Consider the following 24,149-nt stretch of genomic DNA (forward strand, 5'->3'; position numbering starts at 1 on the left):
AAAAAAAGGTTGTTCGGTTCGATTCGTTTGGTTAAAAAAGTACTTGGTTCGATTAGATTTGTTAAAAAATTAGTTAAGTTCCATTAGTTTTGTTAATATAGTATTTCGGTTCAATTAGTTTTGTTAAAAAAATAGCTCGGTTTGATTAGTCTGGTTAAAAAAGTAGTTCGGTTTGATTAGATTTGTTAAAAAAGTAGTTAAGTTCCATTAGTTTGTTGAAATAGTATTTCGGCTCTATTAGTTTTATTTAAAAAGTAGTTTGGTTTGATTTGTTTTGTTAAAAAAATAGTTTGGATAGAAATTTAAAACGAGGGACGTAAAGTGATACAACCACAAACCACATGGACTCATATGAATCTTATAAAAGGGCATGTTGGTAATTTCAGATTTTATGTGATGGAAACTTAACAGCAGGGACCTATTCGGGTCACTTTTGAAACCACGGGGATTCAACCAGTGTAAATTTTTTTTCAGGGACTCAATGTGCCTCCGTCCTCATACCACAGGGACGCAAACAGTCATTTTCTCAAACCAAAAAGGCAAAGAAAGGTTAACTTTATAATTATGTTGAAACAAATGGTTTGGCATCCAAGATTAATAAGTCGACAAGTCAAAGCTTTTGTCTTTGAGCTTCTTGCTTTCTGGTGAAACAAACTCCATCCACGTAGACACCTATATACTTTTAAGTTTTAACTCACATGTTTGTGTTTATGATATCTATGTTGAACACGCACCTCCTGTTCACACCTTCCCAACTGTTTGATTAAATGCCCCCATTGAGTTCTTCTTTTCACTGTCTTTTCTTTACTTTTATCACTCACAAACAACCCTCTTCTCTCTCTCTCTTAATATTCCAGTTGGGGTTTTTATTTCAATAGAAAAAAGATGGGTTCTTGTTGCAGTGTTGGATTGAAAATTGATAGCTCACGTTTGGATGGTAACTCTTTTATTTCATTTTATAATTAATATGTTTAAGTTTTAAGTTTATTCATCTCTTTTTAACAACATCATGATTTGTTTACCTTTATTTATTAGTATTAACTAATACCTGGAATGAATTTTTGTCTATTTACTACATATTTCCTTTAAAGAACCTTGCTTTAGGCTACTATGTAAACCAATTTTGTGATGATATTAACTGTAGTAAGGTGTTTTTACTGTATTATCAATATTATTAATGATCTGGGATGTGTGTGTGTGTGTGTGTGTGTGTGTGTGTGTGTTTATTTTGAATTTTGTTCATATTTTCCTTAAATAACCTTGTATTAGCTACTACTATGGTCTTTTAATGTGTTATTATTAATGATCTGGGATATTTTTCTTTTTGTGTATATTTTGTTCATATTTTCTTCAAAAGTACCTTGTTTTAGCTAATACTGTTATCCAACTTTGTGATAATCAAGAATTGACATATGGTCTATTAATGTGTTAGAATTAGGGCATGTTTGGCTATGCTTTTATTTTTTTTTTTTTTTGCTTATTGGAGGGGTAAAATGTCCAAAATGTTCATTCAAAAACACAAAGTACCAAATTTGAAGCTTTTTTTTGCTTTTTGGAGGGGCATTTTGGACATTTTACCTGTCTAAAAAGCAAAAAGCAAAAAATAAAAGCACCCCCTTAATGAAATTTTTCGTATTTTGTTCATATGTTCTTTAAAAGAACCTTGCTTTAGCTACTACTGTAATCCAACTTTGTGATGGTCAAGAATACAAGATGTTAACTGTAATATACTAATATGGTGTTTTGATGTATTTCAACAGGTAAGGTTACGTCTGCTTCGGTGCCACCTAGCCCTCGGAGCCAAACCGAGATTCTACAATCTGGAAACTTGAAACCCTTTAGTTTTAATGTTCTTAGACTAGCCACCCGAAATTTCCGACCCGATAGTGTTCTTGGAGAAGGCGGTTTCGGGTCGGTTTTTAAAGGGTGGATAGATGAACAATCACTTACAGCTGCTAAACCGGGCACCGGGACTGTCATTGCTGTAAAAAGATTGAATCAAGAAGGTCTACAAGGTCACCAAGAATGGTTGGTAAGTACAAATCTTGAATCTTTTTATAAAATTATGTAACTTTTTTTATAAATCTTGGATCTTTTTTACAAAATCATGGAACCGTTTTACAAAGTCATGGATCTTTTTACAATATGCTGGCTTTTTTACAAAAGCTTGGATCTTTTTTGAAAATCTTGGATCCTTTTTACAAAATGTTGATTCTTTTATACAAAAGCTTGGATCTTTTATCAAAATCTTGTATCTTTATTAAAAATCTTGGATCCATTTTACAAAATGTTGAATCTTTTATGCAAAAGCTAGGATATTTTTTACAAATATTGGATTTTTATGTAATCGGTTTTGTTTCTTTGACATTGTTTCAGGCTGAAATCAACTATTTAGGGCTGCTAAATCATCCAAATCTTGTAAAGTTAATCGGTTACTGCATAGAAGATGATCACAGGATGTTGGTGTATGAATTCATGCCACGAGGCAGCTTAGAAAACCATCTTTTTAGAAGTCAGTTCTCAAATTCTTGATATTCTTGATTACGTAAAAAAACCTATTATTCAACAATATTTGATGATTAAATTTTGTTTATATAACAGGGAGTTCTTACTTTCAACCTCTTTCTTGGAATCTAAGAATTAAGGTTGCTCTTGGTGCGGCAAAGGGGCTTGCTTACCTTCACAGCCCGGAAGCAAAAGTTATTTATCGCGATTTCAAGTCTTCAAATATCTTGATTGATTCTGTATGTTTGTAAAATTGATCATTTTGAGCTTATCTTGTACTGCATTTGGTATTCTTACATGATTTTTTACAATTTTTTTTTCAGAATTACAATGCAAAACTTTCTGACTTCGGGTTGGCGAAGGATGGGCCGGTGGATGGAAAGAGTCATGTGTCTACTAGAGTTATGGGCACATATGGTTATGCAGCTCCTGAGTATATGGCCACAGGTAAGCTAAAGTGGTTTTAGACTTTCTTAGTATAACCTATGCGTTTAAACGAACCAATAAACATGAATGGAAGTTTGTTTGTGTTAGAACGAAAGATGGACACAAATGCCTTACAACGGACATTTTCATGTTCGTGTTCTTTTGTTATATCTGTTCATCAATATGTTTTAGCGAATGCAAAATATATAATGAACACAAATGGACACCAATTAAAAGTGAAAAACAATATTCAAATTGAAGTCTAAATGTAATAATGATATTTTATAGTAAACAACAATACAGGTTCGGTTAGACCAGAGCGGGCCATTTTAAATTACACAATATATTCAAATTGGACTTCCCGTCAAATGGTTCACTAAAAGTTGGGTTTGTTTACTATAACCTAAACGTCCTAAGGGTCTCATATGTAAATCAATACCCATTGTTCTAACCATTTTTTTGTAAACGGGCTTTGTTTCAAACAGGTCACTTAACCCCAAGAAGCGACATATACAGTTTCGGGGTGGTCCTACTAGAAATCTTGACCGGGAGACGATGCATAGACAAGAACCGCCCAACGGGTGAGCAAATACTCGTTGAGTTTGTGAAACCATACTTAACCAGCAAACGAAGGATTCTTTACATCATGGACCCACGGCTAGCTGGGCAGTACTCGCCAAATGTAGCCATGCGAGCCGCTCTGCTCGCAACCAAATGCCTCTTGAAGGAGCCCAAACAAAGGCCGACTGCTGATGAGTTGGTTAAGGCTTTGGAGCAGCTTCAAGATTTGCAGAAAGTTGCTGATAGTTCAAGAAGAGAACCGGCTAGGAAACACGGGGATGGAAAGCCCGATTCTTATCCTAGACCTGAGGGTTTGGGCTCGGGATCGGGCTCTAGTAGGGGTTAGTGTTGAGAAAGGATGAGGGATTTGGTTGTACAGTTTTGAGATGTACATTGTGCTGTGAAGGATTTAAGGTTTAAGGGTTTATTGGTTCTATGAAAGCACAATGTTGAGATGAAACGTGACATGTTGGAATCCCAATTGGAGGGATTTTGTTATTGTTTATTTTAAATTTGTTTGGTGATGAAGGTTCAGTTCATTTATATGGAAATGGATGGAAAAAATTTGTGTGAAATATCTAGTGCAATTTTTGTTACATAGTATATATATGTTAATTGGACTAAAAATTTGATTAAATAAGCAAAGTAGTGATCACATCGAAACAAAATGCAAGCAGGCAACAAGTTGCGTCGATAACTTTAGATCATAACTTAACATGTTTAAAAAACTTAGAAGAGTATAATCTCTCTTTTTCTTATATCTGTTTCGAACTTTTTAAATCGAACCATAACCTTAAATCATAAACGCTCCAACCCGTCGGAATTTGTAGAAAACAGAAGAATAAACAAGTATACTTCGTTATGATATGTTTGATAGATATTATCATGAGTGTTTTTAACAAATATATAAAGTTACCTATGCTACAATAGCTATAACTAGAAACTTAGCAGTAAAGAAAAAGAGTGAAAAGTGAAAACAGATGTTAATGACATTTCCTCCTTCATTTTGGTTAAAATTTAATAAGGTGTAGTCTTATGTAAAAATAATATTATATAAACAACTAGCCGTTCTAGCTCAGTTGGTAGAGCGCGTGGCTTTTAACCACGTGGTCGTGGGTTCGAGTCCCACGGATGGCGTTTTAATCTTTTGCTATAATTTTTTTTGGTGTTTTTTTAAATTAATGCAAAAGTTTGGGGATGCGTATTTGTGATTATATTATAGGGATAGTGCATGCTGTGTAGTATCTTTAGTTTGATTTAGATCACAATTATTTTAAGAACATATTCTGGTTATTTTTATTGCAACTTGTATCTTGTCTGGTTTAGATCACAGATTATGATTATAGCGGGTTTTGTCCTAACTTTACTATAATTGTTTGTGTGCACATTCGACCTATCCGATCCAATGTATCCAACCTTTATTCTTACAGGCATATGTGATCACCAATTTATATAAATATAGACCACCAAAAGAATAACAAACAATCCATAGTTGAATTCAACTACAATATATAGAAACATAGATATTACATCAATATAGCAGGTAGGCGGGCAACAAGCTGCGCCGCCACCCCTTTCTGATTTGCAAACCCTAACCTACTAAAGACATACCCCTGCCCCTTTGGAGTCGACACATTGCTATGCACAACCTGTTGGACCCTGGTTAGAAAACGGATAGCTTCCGGTGCCAAGGAGCCAAATGTATCAAAAGCCAGAGGGACAAAAACATGTTGGTTCTCTTCGCAGGCTTTAGCATGTTTCTCCGCCTTCTTCGTTTCAGCCCTTTTCATTGCTTGCCCAGCTACAAACCCATTATCCCTCAAACCAGCTAAGGGAGATACCCCCTGTGAGGTCAACACAAGCGTGTTTTCCCCCGGCCCAACCAAAGACGAGGAAATCTGCAGGTCGTAGAGTGGATCTCCCTTCCGTGGGGTCTGTAAGGAAGTTTACGGGGGCTTCCTTTTTAGCTGATATCCCAGCTCGCCTTAAGATGTCCCAAAGAACGTCCCGCACCCAATCATGTCGGTATTTGAACCCAGGCATCTCCTTGCAATGAACCGCATGCTCTCCGAATTTATCCAGGCAAGCCTTACGGCAGATCGGACATGTTTCGTCTTCTGGGTACATTGGGACCATCAAACGGTACTTAAGAATGGCCCTATACTCGACCGCAGACATGCTTTGGCCCAAGCCATCAATCGGGATAACGGTCAGAAAATCTTGGGCATGAGGACCTTGTAAGCATTTAATAACCGCCTTCTGTCGGGGGGACAATCCAAAAACTTCTCCCAGGCTCTGAGCGATTTTTCTAAAAAAGGGCATTCGCCAAAGTTTTTTGAGGCTTTGGTGGGGCGGTGTCCATATTAGAGAAATCGCCAATGTCAAAGTCTGGGAGAGCGCCATTTAGGCGTTCCAGGGCCTGCACGTAGTCTGGGTCCAGGTCGACAACTCTGCTATTCCTTAAGATGTGATTCTGTAGCTTCCAAGACTGAGCCCTCGACGCTACAAAAGTGTAAACCCCAACATCATGAGCCGAAAGAAGGCCTAAACCCCCTAAGCGCATCGGTAAAGATGCAAGTCGCCACTGAAGATCACCAAAGAACGGGCCTCCACATACAACTATGTCTTCGATGGCTTCTCGTAGCCCCTTATCAAAACAGGATACCGCATCATCCATCATATGGGGGTGGCATGTTCGTAACCCAAAAAGCAACTTAGCAACCCCCATGCAAGACCTAAGCAGGAGGAGTTCGCTCTGGGGATCCCTAAGGTAAGGTAAGAGTTTCATAAGATCAACCGCACGAGATGCTCTCCGCCTCGCCAACTCCTTAATAAAGTAGGGATCTCGACTAACAGCCCCTCCAAGGAGCTTTACCCCTCCCTCTGGTCTACCAATCCCACTAGGGAAGAGCCCATCTTTGACTTTCACCCCATTACACGCTGGCCAAAAAACCTCGGTTTTCTTAATATTAAGTTGCAGCCCCAATGATGGCCCTTCCGAGTTGATAATGTCTAGGGCTTTAGCGACTTCGTTGGCACCACCAATAATAGTCCCATCATCCAAGTACCAAGCATGAAATGGGAGGTTACAGTCATTTTGTACCCGGAGAACAAGAGGGTGTAATGCTAAGGCAAAGAGGAGGGGCCCAAGGGGGTCTCCCTGCTGAACCCCAGTAGTAGCCCCTATACAGTCATCATCAACGTACAACCTAGCCGGCTGGGCATAAAGGAACTGGACCCATAGATAGATAGACGGGCAATGATGATGAACCTCTCGAAGAAGGGCTGTGCGGTCGACCATATTGAAGGCGTTGGAGAAGTCCACGGTAAGCATAGCTAAAGAGCCGTCCGCGTGAAAGGAGTTAAGAAACCAGTTCGCGCTGTGAAGCACCGCCTCTGCCCCATTAGGGGTCCCCACCCCAAACTAAAAGTCCCCTAAATACTGAGTCATTTCCTTCCCAACCATCTTCATAGCCACTTTAGAAACCAACCTACGCCAGATAGCCCCCACAGCAATGGGCCGAATTCCATTATCCGGCTTTAATAAAGGGGTAAGGGGGGCCGAAGCAATAAACTCAGCGAGCACCTTGGGGCACAGACCCCCTAGCCATAAGTTGACGACTTCAGTGATGGCTGAGAGCAGACCCATGGAAGTCACTGATCCCTCACCACTAAGAGCGTCCAACAAGTGTTGCGCCCGCATCCCGTCTCTCCCGCATGAGGTCCCTTTAGGAAATGATCGGATACATCTAAGCACACAGTCCCCATCCACAAAGAGAGTAGGCAGGACGACAGAGCTAGAAGGCAAGGACGGAGGCGGCACCACTGGGTGTTTATCAATGAGGGCTTTCATGGTTGAATCTCTGAGAGGGGCAACCCCACTTTAGTATAATACCTTGACTGCAGCTGTGAAATGACAATCCCTAACTTTCCTGAGACATTGTTTAATATTGAGGCTGTTTTCAGAACCCTCCTCCCCTCCCACCTCTCTTTTAGAAAAAGTGCTCCCCCCACGTTATCAAAGAGAAAAAGAACCAAGTCAGCAAAACCAGATCCATCTTTCCACACCGCAAGTGCTTGCTGAATGCTACTACATTGCAAAGACTTTTGATTCCCTGACCTGCGTTCCTGTCTAGTGGAAGGTTTCACCACCCTTAAAGTACAACGCGGGCAACAATAGAAATTTGACCCAATTCTCAATCGAGCCTGGTGAATCCACTACCTTGCGTAAAGCGCATGCCAAAGTCTGAGCAAACGCCAAACGACAACTTGGGGGGATGCTCTTAACCGTTTGAATGGGAAGGGAGAAAACCCATTCCAAAAGGGATACATCCCCAACCACTCCTACAGATGGACCTGGGTCCCTATCCACAGACACACGATTAGGTTTCTGGATCCCAACGATGAATTCTCCAGCATCTCCAGAATCCACAGAAAAAGAATAGACACCATCAGCATGCTTGCACCCCCTGCTAAGGGCATGCAACGTCATGCACCTCCCACATAACCATTTATCCCCCGCTCGAAGGGTTTCCCCAACATCTATAAAAAGGTACAAATCCTTAGAGATAGCGTCTTTTAAAAGGTTCTTCCGAGTATCCGTTTTGAAATGGGTACTTTGCATGTGCTCAAGTAGGCGGAAAAACCCCGAGGACCCAGGTCTACCATCCTTACACTCGTGGAAATGCTTAAAGGGGCATGGCCTTAAACCGTAAGTGGAGCTAGGACCAAGCCCTCCTGTATTTGCGTTTCGAATTCTTTTTATGGTAGCCATGTACACACGAGAACAGAAAACAAACAAATCACAAAAGACACCGGACCCCTAAAGACCCCGACTCGAGATGAGTTAGAGCAAGAATCAAAGACCAAACCCCTCACACTCGAAGGAGGGGAGCAACTACGGGTTGCTCACTCCCATCTAGCACCCCACAACAACCGCTAAGGCATAAGAGGAGGAAGGTATAACTCCAAAACAAAGAAAAATGGGTAGAACTCCAACTCAAAATACCCCTTAAGCACCCAAAAGGAAAATAGAAAGAACACGAGTGAAAACACAAGAAGTTTGGTTGAGGCAAAAGGTCGAACAATTGGTGTGCAAGATAGAAAAAAGGTAATTTTATATTTGGGATGTGAATTAATTACTCTTTCGGCTAATGTGTTGTGGATGGGGCTTTATTTACGATGGTGGTGTCGGTCACATCGTAATTATATATATCAATAGAAATGCACCCGTCCTCTTGTCACCCGAATCTTTGAGGTTTGAGCTTGTGTTCGTGTATGAGAAACCGACACCAGCCGGAGACTCAAGAAATAGAATATTTACCTCTTTGTTCCAAGAATATGTATTGAGTGAGAGTGAAGATGCATTCTTGTTAATTCTGAATGGTCCAATTTCTTCTGATGCTCCATATGCTATTGATGAGAGGTTAAGATATTGAAGTAGAGGTTAAGATATTGATATTAACTGTAGATGCAAAGCAAACCTCTCGCCAATAAAAAATTTTAAAAATTAAAATTCTCACATGGGAATACACGTGCGTATATACAAACACACACCTTTTGACCCATCATACATCTTGTCACAGGCACAAAGATACGTACAATGTGAAGCATTTTATAAAAATATATAACGCCAACACTAGTTTGTGAAATTATATCAAAAAGTTAATATCTTATAACAATAAAATTATAATCACCCAAAAACATGAGTTGGCTTTGCATACCGAAAAGCGCCTTTTAGGAGCCCACATTTTTCCTAACTAGTCAACCGAGGCTCAGCTAGAAAGTTGACTATTCTGTTCAATAGATTCAAACCAAACACAGTTTCTTCACAATTAATCTTCACCGATGCATTCAACGGTTCAAAGCAATTACCATAAACCATAACTGATATAAGGCACGGGATCGAGTTGCTAAGTATCTCACCACTGAACCGTAAGCACAGACCTGATGCATCGTTTAAATGCGCATCCACGGGCATGTTTACAGATACCAAATGAAGATTTGCATTACTCAACATCTTGGATGCTAAACTTTGGCATATGATCAAGAACGAATCCTTTGTTGATGACATGCCACCGTCCTTGTCATCACTTGCCACCTCAGCAAGGTGGTCGGTAAAGGAACAACTGTTGATGTGTAAATAAGTTTGAAGTCAAATAAACGTATATGGAAAATCTGTAATAAAAAAAAAGGAGAATTGCCCTTTTACATTTTTCTTTTTTTGGTTTTCCTGTTTTAATATGTCTCTAATCTATTTTACTTTTTTACTATTTCGTTTAACAATTCAACAAACTTCGTTTTCCAATTAAAGAAGAGTAGATTATACATAGACAAAACAAAATAATGTAAAAAACGCAAAAAAAAAAAGAAGAAATCTCAGTAAAAACGCAAAAAAGATAGAAAAGAACTCATTAGCGAAATATTAAAAAACCATAAATAACAAAAAAAACCAAACCATTTAAAAATAGTTAAATATGAAACATTGAGAAATTTTGCAAGTCTAGTAAAAACAAGGGTAAAATAGTCATTTTATATGCAAATTTAGTTTTGGGTTGGTGAATATGCAATTAGTGAAGTTTACAAGGGGATATATGCAATTCTCCCATATAAGAAAGGCCAATCTAACAAACAAATACCTTCTTGTGTATTCAAACATCCCGGGGAGTTGGGATTCTTTTTGTGAGAAAGCATCAAGATTCATTATGAGAGGCTTTATGAAATACCCAATATCGGGCCGGAGTTTAACAGGGTGTTTTTGGTCATTACACCATAATGTGAGCTTCAAAGGTAAAAGATGATGGTGAAAGTGAACATGAATAACTCTTTTTATACTTTGACCAGGTTCAAGTGTGGTAATTTCTTCCATTGGAACAAAAACTGGTTCATCCTTTTGAGACTCAGAGCTGCACACCAATTTCAACAAAAGTTGGAATTATATTTCATTCTAAAAAGGGTCAATCTATTTGCACCCATTAAATTACATATTATATTCATTGGTATGATTTTTCACTAGGGGTGTGCACGGGTCGGCTGTGGGCTCAAACCAAACCAAAAACTGAAAATTTGGTTTTTGAGATTTTGAAAGCCGTTCGGTTTTATCGGATTTCAGTTTGGGTTTGATTCTGGTTTTACCTATGGGCTTAAAACTTTAGGCTAAAAAGATAATTGGCCAAAAATAATGAATGAGAGCCTGAATCTTTTTGTTAATTAATAAATTATTGATATATTATACATTTGGGCTAAAGTATTTGCAAACATATTCATTAAATTCTTATAAATAACTTAAATTTCAAATTAAAAATTAAAATCCATAAACTTGGTTCGGATTTTATTTACATGCAAAACCGAAACCGAACCAAAAGTTCGGTTTTCACGAAACTTAATCCATTAGGTTTTTCTTTAGGTTCAGTTATTTTGTTTGGGTTTTTCGGTTACGGATCGGTATCTTAGATTTCACGCACACCCTATTTTTTAACTGTTTTTATATAAACTATATTTTTTAATTGTTTTGTAACTTTTAGCATATAATGTTTTATGTAAATTTAAATACACCATTGCGATTTTTTATTTATATCTGCAATTCAGTATATATATTTTCAGAAACAGAGCTGTATCCAATATCATATGGATAAAAATACAATGAAAATTCTAAATCAGATACTTCATTTTTAATCAAATTTGCATCAAAATACAGAGAAAAATAAATATATCGCAACGATGTATTCGAATTTATATGATTGTTATATACTAGAAGTTATAAGAGAAAATCAGAATATAACTGAAGTAAAAAAGTCACATTTAAGGTATAAATAGCGAACCCAAAATAAACATAAATAATTAGATAAATATACATACCTTCCTTGGTCAACCGACTCCGAATCTTCATCAGTCAAAATTAATTTTGACATTGGGTCAGAAGAACAGTTCTGGAAGAACGTATCAACACTTACAAGTGAAGGTGATATTGTTGAAGCTTCCAATGAATATTTATATTCTACTTTCAAACCATTTCCATATGTTGGATCTAAAAGTGTGTATATATTAGGTTTAATTCTCGCACTTATATCTCCAATAGAAATCCTTGCTGATGGAATCCTTTCATCTACACTTTGACTTTGACTTTGACTTTGACCTTGACCATTATTATCACCTAACCATGATTCCAAATCTCCTTTTGACATCAACTCACTAATATCATTAGTTTCTTCTTGCGGTTTGCTTACATCAGCGAAACTAATTAATGAATCGGTGTTATTGTTATTGCCGGTTTCACTTGTAGCACTCTCGTCATCAGTTCTGGTTGAAGCTGTAACAGAATCTTCTGAATAATAACTGCCTTCTTCATTCAAAGATCCAGAGTCAACATCAGAATCATTTACTTCAGTTTGATCTGGTCCTTCTAGTCCTTTGACCATATCAGATTCAGTCAAACTGCATGGCTCGGGAAGAGGCTCGTACCCTGGAGCTGCATGAAAAACTATCTGTGAAAGAGAACCCGGAAGGTAAAATCGCTTATTAACCGTTTCGATTGACGACTTTACATTCTCCCCGAATACATGTTCCGCGAGTAAAACTGGTATTTCAATTTCATTATTATCGGCCTTTTCTTTTTCCTCTATTCTGCTAGAAGTAAAGTAGCATGACAAAAGTTTCCTCAAAATGCGGGCCCGGTCACGAACATCATAGTTTAAATCAAATTTGGCGAGTTCAAGCATGTAGCTTAATATGTTTTTTGCAGTATCAAAATCTTCACCCTTTGAATTTAAAAGAACCTGCGATATAAATCACATTTGAATAAGTAAAGGTATACACTTTATTAATTAGATCATTGCTTCGGTTAGTATAACTCATCGTACCTTAGCGGCAGCATTTAGAATCTGATATTTTGTTTCAATGGGCTCGGAAGGAAAGCTACGGGCTAGAAATCTTAGAATTACGGGTACCATTTTTGGAATAATATTGCCAATTGAGTTGTATTCACCTCCTATCCAAACAATCATTGCACGGGCCACAGAAACTTTTATTGTATCCAAATTTCGTATCAAAAAAATAATCGGCTGTAATTATGAGTTTGCAAATTGCATTAGTATGACAACAGAGCCTTAATATAACTATAAAACATAAATGGTGCAACCTAAATAAAGCGTGTCAACACGAGTCATTTTGACATATGGCGAGATGGGTTTGGTTGCCATGAAACACCTTTCTTCAACTTTTTAGTTATTTTATGTATAATTAGCATGTCAAATATCATTACTGAAACTGTATTATTTCAACAATAACCTAACTTGTTGAACAAAATGATTTAGCAGGTTTTATGCATTCAAAAATACACTTTGGATAACTCTTGGTCAACTTATTAGACAGAATATGAATACACTCTAGGGTTTCATGATGTTGAGTGTTCGGTACATTAGCCTATATGATATGACCTTTACACTTTTCTCCAAATACAACTTCATTAACTCAGGAGTTGTTTACTTTAAGAACTTCTATTACCAATATGTGCTTCAACCAACGCTTCTTTCGTTATTTAAAACTTGTTCACAGTTCTTGGGCATTTAGGTTTACGAAGAGTAGGCTTGACCAAAGGGGTTTTTTTTCATCTCTTTCACTCTAATTATTTAAACTTTTGGTGCTCCTAAATACCATCCTACGTAACGCTTGATTTTGTAAGGAACATTCTTTTGTCAACCAGTTTTTACACTAATCTGGGAATGGGATCTTCAACATCATCAAGTTAAGTTGATTTTGATTTAGCTTCCTCCAACTCCCTATCCTCCATTTCAATTAATTTTTTCAGTTCCTAATTATAAAGAAGCCCTATATCATCAGTTGATAAGTTTTGATTTTCTTCAGTGATTTTATTCAAGACTAGTTTCAACTTCAGAATCTCTACTTTTTGAAGCGATTCCTTTTCATTTTCAGTCTTTTCTTTTGTGGAACTAACCTCATCATCTTCTTTTGTTATGATTAGCTTCCTTCTCCGTCTGTTCTCAAATGCAGTTTTGCTTCTATTATTTTTAACTATGAACCTCTCTGCCTTATACATCTTCCCAGAACCAGATTTTTTTTCTTTTGTTGGGTTCAACATATGGCTTCTATCTTAAGATCCATTCCTCATCATTCTAATGTCTTACCCATCTTTTTTGTTAAGAGCAGCACATCTGGCTCTTTGTTCTTTTTCATACTCTTCCTTTTTCTTTTATCTTCTCTCTTTCATCCACTTTAGCCTTTGCTACTTTAGCTTCAGCTAACATCTCCCTTTTTTTGGCATCGTCATAATAACGGAATCAACGAGCTGGTGCTACTCTCGAGAGATGTGATAACTGGTTTCTGTTATCAAAAGCAAGTCTCTCAAAAGCTTGATATTGAGATTTAAAGAAAGCTCTCATGCTACCAAAGGAAATTTTCTATTTACGAAGCAGAAGATTCTAGTGCTTGTCAAGGTAGGTTTTCAATGAGTTTAGAAGAGAGGTAGTGATGTTCTCAGTTACAAAGGAATCACAACTCATCACAAAGTTAGGAGTGGTAACTGAGGATGAAGAGGCTGGCAGCTGACTTTGGTGACAAGTGTGGTCACTTATTGCCTTTTCAAATATGCCAAAAATGGGGAGTAATCAGTAGTTTGTTGGACTTGAGCCTGAGACATATTGGCAACCACCTTCAAGGATTCGTCTGGATGTTAATAAAGATTACAAACGAACATGATGAACCGAAGAACAGAAAGAGAAAGAAGCTAATCATAACAGGAGAAGATGATGAGGTCGGTTCCCCCAAACAAAAGAATGGAAATGAAAAGGAAAATGCTTCAAAGAATAGAGATTATGAAGTTGAAACTAATCTTCTGAATCAAATCATTGAAGAAAATCAAAACTTTTCAGCTGATGATGTTTCACTTCTTTATAGCAAGGAGCTGAAGAAATTAACTGAAATGGTGGATAAGGAGTTGAAGGAAGCTAAATCGAAATCAGCTGAACTTGATGATGTTGAGATCCAGTTTCAGACAAAAAGATAGTCTTCAATGTAAAAACCACTTGAAAAAGAATGCTCTTTACAAAATCAAACGTTATGCACTGTAGGAACAACTAAAGTTAAAATAATTAGAGTGAAAGAGATGAAAGCAATCCTTTGGTCAAGCCTACTCTTCCTAAACCTAAAAGTCCAAGAGCCATGAACAAGTTTGAAATGATGAAAGAAGCATAGGTAGAAGCACGTATTGGTAATAAAACTATAAAAGTTCAGTGACGAGATGGGTTGAGAGGCAAGTCCTTTAAGAGTATGAAAGTCTACAAAAATTGGAAAAGCAACATCCATATAAACTTGGTAATAGTGAGTGTCTTGTATATTTGAATACGAGAGTTACAAGGACTATTCATATCCCGAGTCTATTCGTATTCAAATTCCAAGTCTAATCATCCTTTGTCTAATACAACTTGACCCGTCCAACCCGCTTCCTTTAAAGCTAGGGTTTTGTGCATGAAACCGAAAAACCCAATCCGTAACCAAAATAACCAAACCCAAACAAAAACCAACAGTCTGGTTAGATGTTTTCTTAAAAACCTAATTTTCGGTTCGGTTACGGTTTTGCATGTAACTAAAACCGAATTAAACCAGATTTATGGATTTTCATTTTTATTGTAATTTAAAAAAAAAATTAATAAACAATGTTACCCAAATATATTAGCCCAAATTTATAACAATCAATTAATTATAAAAGATTTAGACCAAATTCATTATTTTGGCCAATATTTTTTTCCAAAGCCTGTATGGTAAAATCGACCGAACCGAACCAAAACCGAAAAACCAGGAACCAGACGGTTTTCAAAAAACTAAAAAACCAAATTTTTACTTTTTGGTTCAGTTTGAGCCCAAAACCGACCCATGTACACTTTTATTTAAAGCTATAAATTTATTTTACCAGCTAGAAATATAACACAACTTAAATCAACCTATTTGTAAGTTAACGGGTAAAACTTGTCACCTCAGGTACAAAAATTTATCTATGCTATATTATAATACCTATGAGGAGCACAAAATGGTAATTTTACATAATTTCAAGAGTTAAAGCAATTACAACTTTTAAAACAGATGGTACAATCCTTTAAAGCTAAATCTTCCTAGCACATGCAAGTTCCCCCATCCTTTTCATGTCATTTAAAAAAACACCTTAATAGCTAGTGTTTTTTTTTATATTTTTTAAACGAGTATGCTATTGCTATATAAAGAATTAAAAATAAGTACATTTTTACTGGATTTTTAGTTAATTGGCTAATGCCTTTTTTCCTGCGTTGGGGCCCCTCTAGTTAACCATAATGAATTGCATAGGACCATTGAACATCATAATCAAGTAAAGAACTTTTAAGTATTTGGACACGTACATTCTCATGACTAGCTGGATCTTGTTTTATGATATCTTTGATGGATGTAATTGCCTGGATCAAAACCACTGCTTCATCATCTGCAAATCCACAAGTATTGGATTCTGCAAGTTATACAATAATTTTAAGTTCAAAATCAGAAAAGTTTCACAATATAATTTATATAAATAACTGACTGATGACTAACTAGGTGAAATAAGAGCCAGTAATCCTTCCACACAAGTCTTTGCTACTTGTGGATTCCTCTTTGCACACAGACCAATAGCAGCAACTGTATCTGCAGCAAATCTCCTGTCGGGATCTCTCACATAATCCTACAAATATTCTAAAACTAAGCAACAATATATTTTAATGCAGCTGATAGTAACTGACATGTACCTGGAATTCTTGAAAGATGACTGAGATTGATGCATCTGTAGCAATGGTTGAAAGGATCTCAAGTTTTAGAGATTTAACTTGATATGCATCCGAAGAGTTTATAAAAAAGTCCTCAATGTTTGGAGCAAAGAGAGAAGGCATCACTTTAGCAAAGACTTGAATGTTGCAGAGGACCTGTTTAAAATAGTTAAATGACCCAACAAATAACTCTGTAAAGTGTAAACAACCCGAACAAGCATGAACGGAGCATTTTCATGTTCAATTGTTTAACTTAACCAAAATGATCGAACACGAACAGTTAAACAAATGGGTTTATCTTGATTGTGTTCATTCGTTAACGGTGTAAAAGCACAGCTCACCATTGTAAACGAACATTACTGAACATGGATGAACAAACATATTCGAGCTGAAACCAAATAAAAGTAAAATGTAAACAACAATGTGTTGGGCCTAGAAAGTTATTACAACTAGACTAAATTGTAAAGGGCCTAAGAATTCAAATCATATTAACAAAAGTACACATACGAACAAAAATAAGAGTAAACTTAAGAGCATAAATAAATGAACGAGAGATGCATTCATGTCCGTTCGTTTATTTAGATTAACAAAAAAGTTTACATTCATGTATTTAAAAAAACATAAGCTAACTTAAATGAACATAAATGAACTTAAATGAACGAATGTAAACGAATGTTCTAGATCATAAATGAACGAACTAGAAATGTGTTCATGTCCGTTCGTTTAACTAAATGAACAAAAAATTTGTTCATGTGCGTTCATTTATTAAAAAACATAAATGAACTTAAATGAACGAATGCAAACGAACGTTCACGATCACAAATGAACTAACTGTCTAACGGTTCGTTCATTTAACTAAATGAACAAAAATGTTGTTCATGCGTGTTCGTTTAAAAAACAAATAAACACAAACGCATTTCCCACTGCACGGTTCACCAATCGTTCGGTTCATTTACAAGCCTACGGCAACATTGATATCGGTTTAACACATACGATAAAATGTAAAAACATATTACAAAACTAAAACAAACATACCACGTATTTTGAGGCATCTGATGATCTCAAAAGAAACAATAAAGGTTTTACAATTTTTGAAATTTCCTCCATGGGAGCCATAATCCAGTGCACCCCAGCAGCAGCAAGCACCACTGCACTGTTCCTACTCCATAACAAAGGCGATGTACAGTGTAACAGAATCTTGACACTTTCATCATGTTTTGATGATGTAAACAGTGAAGAAACATGTTCGGATGCCATTACATCTGAATTATTATCGAGAACTGATAAGTACTTATCTTGGCCGGCAAGGTAACTCCTTGACACCATGCCTGCCAACTCGGTTTCCTCAATCCCAATTTCATATTTCTTTTTTATGTCTAAATAGTCAGTATCCGATTCTGACCCGGTTTTTTCATTACTGAAAATATTAGGTAATAAAGATGCCATAATAGATTCTTTTGCAAGCCCGTGTCGTGCAATAACATAACGAAGAAGAATTCCTATTAATATGATCTGGCCCCACTCTTCTACATCTGGAAGAATTTCACATAGTCGTTTATAGTTTCTACCAATTAGAGGTAAATTATTTGGACAAATGGAAGTAAATGCTGCTGCTGCAGCTCCAACTACTCCAGGGGAATTATCATTTAATAGAATTCCAATAATCTGCAGTGAACCGATGCAACACATTTACTACCATTATATAATAAGAAAAAAAGAATATAATTATGATAATGTAAGTATTCCCTTCTTAAAGCTCTATCTTTTAGTAAAAACTGAAACCCTGTATGTATGAGAAAATGAAAACAGTTTCTGAATATAATCACCCAATATATATATAAAGTTTAGTACTTGGCATAATTATCTAAAAATACTTGACATAATAAACTAAAGTTCAAAAATATAATATATAGAAAAAACCTTTAATCACTGAACATAAGTGAACGTAAGCGAGCGGACATTAAAAAACATAAACAATCAATACAACTGAGTGCAGGCTCTGTTCATGTGTTGTTAATTTAATCAATCGAACGGAATTCCTTGTTAATGTTCATTCATTTACTAAAAGAACTTCCCGCTGAACAGTTAGTTGAATGTTTGGTTCGTATACAACCCTAATTTTAAGGTAACTTGATCTGGTAACCATTAAAAATGGCAAGACATAACTTTTAACCACGTTGCCTTCTCTTATGGCGTGGCATCAGAAAACCAAGTATATCTGGTAATTACCTTAAAGTTCATCTTTTAAAACATTGATAACATATCATACCCTAGAAAAGGATGGTAACTTGAAACAGAAACGAAGCCTGAGTTTGTTTCCTTTTATGCAAATTTCCCTAGAAAATGGATAACTAACTAATTAATTAGACTAACCTCAATTATTGCTGAAGTGTTTTCCTCAAGGCGCAAATCATTGACTTTTGGGAGAGCATTAGCAGCACATTTTCTGACATATACAGACGGATCTCTAGCACACTTTCTAACTGCCACCAGAACGAGAGGTGAGATCACGTGCAGGCGAATACCAGCCATTGTACGCAGTGCCCAAGCCCTAACTAACGGGTTTTGGTCCCCTAAATCTCTCTGGAAAATATTAATCAATAACAATGCTTCATTCGGTCGCCTGAAATATTGGAAAATTATTATATGTGTATAAAATATTGATGAGTTTTATGTAAGTTACTAACTATATTGTAAAAATGATGTGAACAGCTTGCCTTTGAGCATAATGAAGCACATATAAGTAAACAAGCTTCTTAACCTCCAACGACTGAGACGCGACATTCTTAACAACCTGTGTAAATCAAACATAATAATAAGAAGTAGTTATGCAGAATTGAAGTACAAGTAGTAGTAATTGTAGTACCTGAGGGAAGTAATTGGAGACATCTAAGCCTTGAGCAATGAGAGCGAGTAGTCGTTTGAGGGCCTCGCACTTGTCGGAGTCGAATTTGCTGTCGAGAAGAGGCGAGATGTTGACGTCGTCAGGATCGTCGTAAAGGTGAGCGTCTGTGCCCATTCGAAGCACCATTTTTGATGCCTTACTCAAGTTCTCCTGATTGAACATCTCAGATACAATATATATATGTATATATAGATAATAGATGGATGGATCTCACCGGACTGAGATCGTTGTTTGTTAAAATTGAAGAAGAAGATTAAGATGTGTTGTCTGATGATTGGATATGACCGGAGATGAAGGTTCGCCGGTGATTGATAATTTCAATCGGAGATAGACTGCAGTGTAATCTGTTTGATGCGATTACATTAGGAAGACAACGGGGTCAGGGTTTATTATATTTATTATTATTAGTCCACACGAGATTATTCCAATTATAAAATTATAAGTAATTTAAATAATTACATACGGTATATGAAAAAATATATTGCATTCATGCTTGTATCTATACTATGTGTATATAAATTGATTTTATTTATATCACAAAATGAGTTTTTAAATGAACTTAATAAAAAATGCACGTGCAAAAACGTACACGAGAACGCTCTTTTTATTCATATATGTGTAATTGAAAGAATCAAGGAAGAAGACTTCTCATACAATAGTCATACAATAATGGTTCTGACCACTCAATCTAAATATTGAAGCTTCGTTACCTTTATTGATGTATTTATTAATTTACAACCTATAGCAGGACAAGAAAACATTAAACTATAACAACGGATGTTCTTCAAGAACTATGTTTTTCTGAGCTAAACCATGAAAAAGATTTAACTAAGTTTGACAACATAAAAAATAACAGGTTAACACATTAAATTTTGTGTATATTTTGCTTCAATTGTGCATAGTTTTGCATTGCATGCTTCTCATACAACGTTCTGATCACCATTAAATGAAAAGTTAATGCTAACACAAATGTTTCAAATTTGATACAAGTTAGAAGCATTGATAGGCTTGGGGGTGGCATGTCGTAAGTGTTCACTATCTATTCTTAAATTCTAATAGTCGAGGGAGAAATAGTCAATTTACCAAATCCCGAACCTTTTGATTTTTTCCAAATATGTCATTGAAAATAAATTTGAAACCCAAATCATTTCTAAAATTTTAACTTTCATCCGTTTGACATTTCAAGTCAACACTTTGAACCCGTAACAAATTTGACGATAAATGTATTTGCATTCTCAAACTTTTAAAAATACTTAGATTTCTCATTTTTAACCCATAACAAAATTTGACCCAAATATAGTTAACTTGTACCAAACAATCTATTTACCAAATTTTACTGTAAAAACCAAATTTAAGTTCCTCAAAACCCGCAACAATCGTTGATAAAAAAACCAAGAAATTAAATATGATAAACTTTGCTATATATGAAAGTGATTGGTATATATTTACTAAATTAACCGAAAAAATTTATAGTTTAGATTTAAAGAATATATTTATAATCTATAAATTTATATGACAATTTACAACAACAACAACAATAATAATAATAATAATAGATAAATGGATTGATTTTTAAATAATGGATCAACTTTTAAGCATAGATTTGTTATTTAATAATTAAAAAATTACTTTGTAAAATGAAAGCACGTTCGAGTTTTGTTTTTCTTTATAATCTTCAACAATATACATATATAGTAAAATATGTTAATGATAACATTTAAAATTATATATTAACATAGTTTGTTGTTATTTTTGGATTTCACAAAGTATTTTGAAATATATATTAAAATAATATGTTAATATTTATTTTTATAAATATGTATAAATATAATATAAATAAAATGTAAAAGAAAAGTGAATATGCACATGTAAAATAAAAGGATAATTGTTGGTCCATCATGATCACCCCGATGATATTAACCTTGCCAAGCAACTGGGCAGGTGTCCCAATCCCAATGTGTGCAATCAAGACTACCAAGCATCCCAGGAATATCTAATATTAAAATTATAAGGCCGGTTTATTAATTTTGTATTTAAAATAAGAGGATTTATAAATACGTATCAAAAATGATAATAATACTCACATTCGCAGAACGTGTAAAGGGTTTCACAAGCCACTGTCTCTGACATTTGTAAATACTCTTCCATGACGTTGCGCGCGGTCCCGTACGCGAGTTGACGAATCGCCGCCATGCATTTTTGCAATGGAGAAAAACCCAGTCTACATCTTGCGTCATCCCGTTGTTGAAAAACACATAATCGTGTTTTAAATCACCAACAATTCGTAAAAAAAGTTGGCGACTCATCCGAAAACGCCGCTGGAATCGTTCCGAATCAAAAGTTGCGTCCGACGAAAAATAATCATGCATGTAAAATCCTACTTTCGATAAAAATTAATAAAATAAATTCCGTATTTTATAGTGTGTCGCGTATCAGTTTAGATAAATAAACTATAAAACGGTGGGCTTGGACTTTAAAAGATGGAATGAGAGATGGAATGGGTCTTAGGTCCATGGGCTTAAGGGAGTATAAATATCCCTTAAACCCTAAACCTTTCCATTTTTATCCATATCTACACCATAGCCTACACCTTGGAAAACACACACAAACACTATCTTATATCCCGAGCCGAGATCCGTAGGTGAAAACCGAGCTTGTTGGTGCTAGAACGTTGTGACGAACCAAATCAATATCAATACTAGATCGTGTTCGTAGAGCGACTCGTTTAAGGTACGTTTATAATTAGAAATCGTTCATTTAGGTTCAGATTTGTTTGGGAAATCTTAGATCTGTATGAGAATGATATAAACGACTCCAACACAACAAATCTCACTGAAATTCGTTAATGTTTGATGGGTTAATCGATTGATTGATGAACCGTATGTATATATGTGTAAATCGCACCCTTTAAAACGTAATATTTGGATGAACGGATGGATAAGGTTTATTGGCGCTGCTAATACGAGTTGATTGGTACCAAATTTGTGTTATTTCGTTGAGATATGAGGTTCAATTGCAGAATTCGTTGCTGTTGACTGTTCAGTGTTCTTATTGATTCTGACTTTGACCTCTGAGTCAAAGTTTGGATAAGACTGAGCCCATTCATTATGTTAGAGAAACAAATCAGGTGATTCGTTACTTGCCAATTCGTTATGATTACGGTAACGAACTAGCTCATTCGTTACTCACCAATTCGTTATGATTACGATAACAAACTAGATCGTTCGTTACTCACCAATTCGTTATGATAAGATAACAAACCAGATAACGAATCAAGTGGTGAAAGATAACGAATTAAGCTAACAAATCAGATCATGAAAGATAACGAATCAGTTAACGAATCAGGCTTAATAATTTATAGAGAATGAGATGACAAATTAAGCTTAACCCCAGCCAGGGCTCTGCCCCTTGGACCCTGCTAGGGGCTGCCGCCCCTAGAACCCCGCTGCCAGGGGCGCTGCCCCCGGACCCCCGTTCGTTGAGGGTTATAATTAAACTAGAAATACGATATGGATAGTGATAGAAATTAATATGCGTAATTGTTATACAGTTAGCCGTGCGCAACTAAAGAAAGGAATAACCATTAACAGTGAGCGTAACCGAGATCAGGTGAGTTCCTAGCCCCATTTCCTTGTTATGTTTTCGGGGCTGTGTGCATACTCGATGTGATAGTTAATACACTTACATTAAAAGGTAAGTGTATGCCATGTATGATTTATGTGATAGATATTATGTTATGAATGTGAATGAAAGCTTGTCGGTACGTGAACGATCTTCGGATATTGCACGTATTGACAAGGGAGGTATGTATATGAAAGATGAATGTGTATGATATATATATATATATATATATATATATGTACAACATATGAGTATGTATAAATGATTAAAAAGAGTATATGTATGTTACGAGTATGTAAAGACAGATTGTACGAAGATGAAGAAGTAAGGGATCAGACCCTAATAATATCTGAGATAGAGAAGAAAAGAGGGATCAGATTCTAATAATATCTGAGATAGACAAGAAAAGAAGGATCATACCCTAATAATATTTGAGATAGACAAGAAATGGATAAGACCCTAATAATATAGGAGATAGACAAGAAAGGGACCAGACCCTACTAATATCTGAGATAAACAAGAAAGGGATCAGGCCCTAATAATATCTGAGATAGACAAGAAAATATGGATCAGACCCTAATAATATCTGAGATAGAAAGAACAGTATATATATAGTATATATAGTATGGAAGTAGTAAAGTATGAATGTATGTATGAAATTATGTAATGAAAGTAATCTAGTAAAGTATCTATTATGTATCTTCGGATGTATAATTAAAGGTAAGTATATGTATTGTATGATGTGTGATTATCTAGAACTCACTCAGCGTAACTGACTTTTAGTATGCACGCAGGTGAGTAGGATGAGACAGCTGGCTTGAGCGGGGACACATGGCAGAAGAATCAGGGTCTGGCATCTGAAGACGCATGATGTTTTATATTTAATGTTTTAATTTTGAAAAACAAGAATGTTTAAGACATGTTATGAATTATTATTGTAATGTTATGAAAGTTTCATATTCCGTGCAAAGTTTTTAATTATCTCTGATATTTAGAACTTTGTTTATTAGTAAATCCAACGTCCAAAGTGAAGCACCGGTAACGGGGCCTTACATTGCATCAACCGTTCATGAACACCTACACGATCCCGTTGTCGATGAGGTCGTCTTGTTCGCGGTTGTGAGCTTTCGCAATGCTCGACTAGGACTCGGGCAGCATCTAGAATAACACTAGATATCACCTCATCCCCTGAATCCGAGTATGAAATTACGTCGGGATCGGGGTAGAATCGGGTGTCGAAGATGATTCGGAAGACATTTTTTTGGAGAAAATTATATAAGTTTTGAAGATGTGTAGGATATGTTTAAGTTTGTAGAGATTGAGTGAATGATATATATATATATATATATAAA

At 35.9% G+C, this 24,149-nt stretch overlaps 2 protein-coding genes and 1 non-coding gene across 3 annotated transcripts; 2 read left to right on the top strand and 1 right to left on the bottom strand.

The window, feature by feature from the left end:
• Positions 1 to 752: 752 nt before the first annotated feature.
• Positions 753 to 4,088, top strand: LOC143632605 (receptor-like cytoplasmic kinase 176). The gene is made up of 6 exons (XM_077101083.1): positions 753 to 937; positions 1,761 to 2,032; positions 2,377 to 2,512; positions 2,602 to 2,744; positions 2,829 to 2,952; positions 3,417 to 4,088. Exons 1-6 carry the CDS (start codon positions 886 to 888, stop codon positions 3,836 to 3,838), a joined length of 1,149 nt encoding a protein of 382 aa, XP_076957198.1. The 5' UTR covers positions 753 to 885; the 3' UTR covers positions 3,839 to 4,088.
• A 468-nt stretch (positions 4,089 to 4,556) lies between these two features.
• TRNAK-UUU (transfer RNA lysine (anticodon UUU)) lies at positions 4,557 to 4,629 on the top strand. The gene has a single exon. It is a non-coding gene; the product is annotated as a tRNA-Lys (tRNA).
• Positions 4,630 to 9,190: 4,561 nt separating this feature from the next.
• LOC143632606 (AP3-complex subunit beta-A-like) lies at positions 9,191 to 18,890 on the bottom strand. Its single transcript, XM_077101084.1, has 9 exons — positions 18,645 to 18,890; positions 17,307 to 17,936; positions 16,254 to 16,427; positions 16,063 to 16,189; positions 15,876 to 15,979; positions 12,351 to 12,551; positions 11,350 to 12,266; positions 10,131 to 10,397; positions 9,191 to 9,620 (listed from the first exon to the last, which is right to left on the bottom strand). Exons 1-9 carry the CDS (start codon positions 18,801 to 18,803, stop codon positions 9,248 to 9,250), a joined length of 2,952 nt encoding a protein of 983 aa, XP_076957199.1. The 5' UTR covers positions 18,804 to 18,890; the 3' UTR covers positions 9,191 to 9,247.
• Between the last annotated feature and the right edge of the window lie 5,259 nt (positions 18,891 to 24,149).

The sequence above is a fragment of the Bidens hawaiensis genome, unplaced genomic scaffold, assembly GCF_021521415.1.
Source record: "Bidens hawaiensis isolate Kalapana, Puna unplaced genomic scaffold, B.hawaiensis_p1.1 tig00006484_1, whole genome shotgun sequence".
Lineage (NCBI taxonomy): Eukaryota > Viridiplantae > Streptophyta > Magnoliopsida > Asterales > Asteraceae > Bidens > Bidens hawaiensis.

Excerpts from the sequence above, each read along its gene's own strand:
- LOC143632605 (XM_077101083.1), top strand. The coding sequence starts at position 886 with ATGGGTTCTTGTTGCAGTGTTGGATTGAAAATTGATAGCTCACGTTTG. Across the intron at positions 2,513-2,601 it reads AGAAAACCATCTTTTTAGAA|GGAGTTCTTACTTTCAACCT; the intron begins GTCAGTTCTCAA and ends TTTATATAACAG. Across the intron at positions 2,953-3,416 it reads TCCTGAGTATATGGCCACAG|GTCACTTAACCCCAAGAAGC; the intron begins GTAAGCTAAAGT and ends TGTTTCAAACAG.
- LOC143632606 (XM_077101084.1), bottom strand. The coding sequence starts at position 18,803 with ATGGCTGGTATTCGCCTGCACGTGATCTCACCTCTCGTTCTGGTGGCA. Across the intron at positions 16,428-17,306 it reads CAGATGCCTCAAAATACGTG|GTCCTCTGCAACATTCAAGT; the intron begins GTATGTTTGTTT and ends TATTTTAAACAG. Across the intron at positions 12,552-15,875 it reads ATCCAGCTAGTCATGAGAAT|CCGATTATTTTTTTGATACG; the intron begins GTACGTGTCCAA and ends TCATAATTACAG.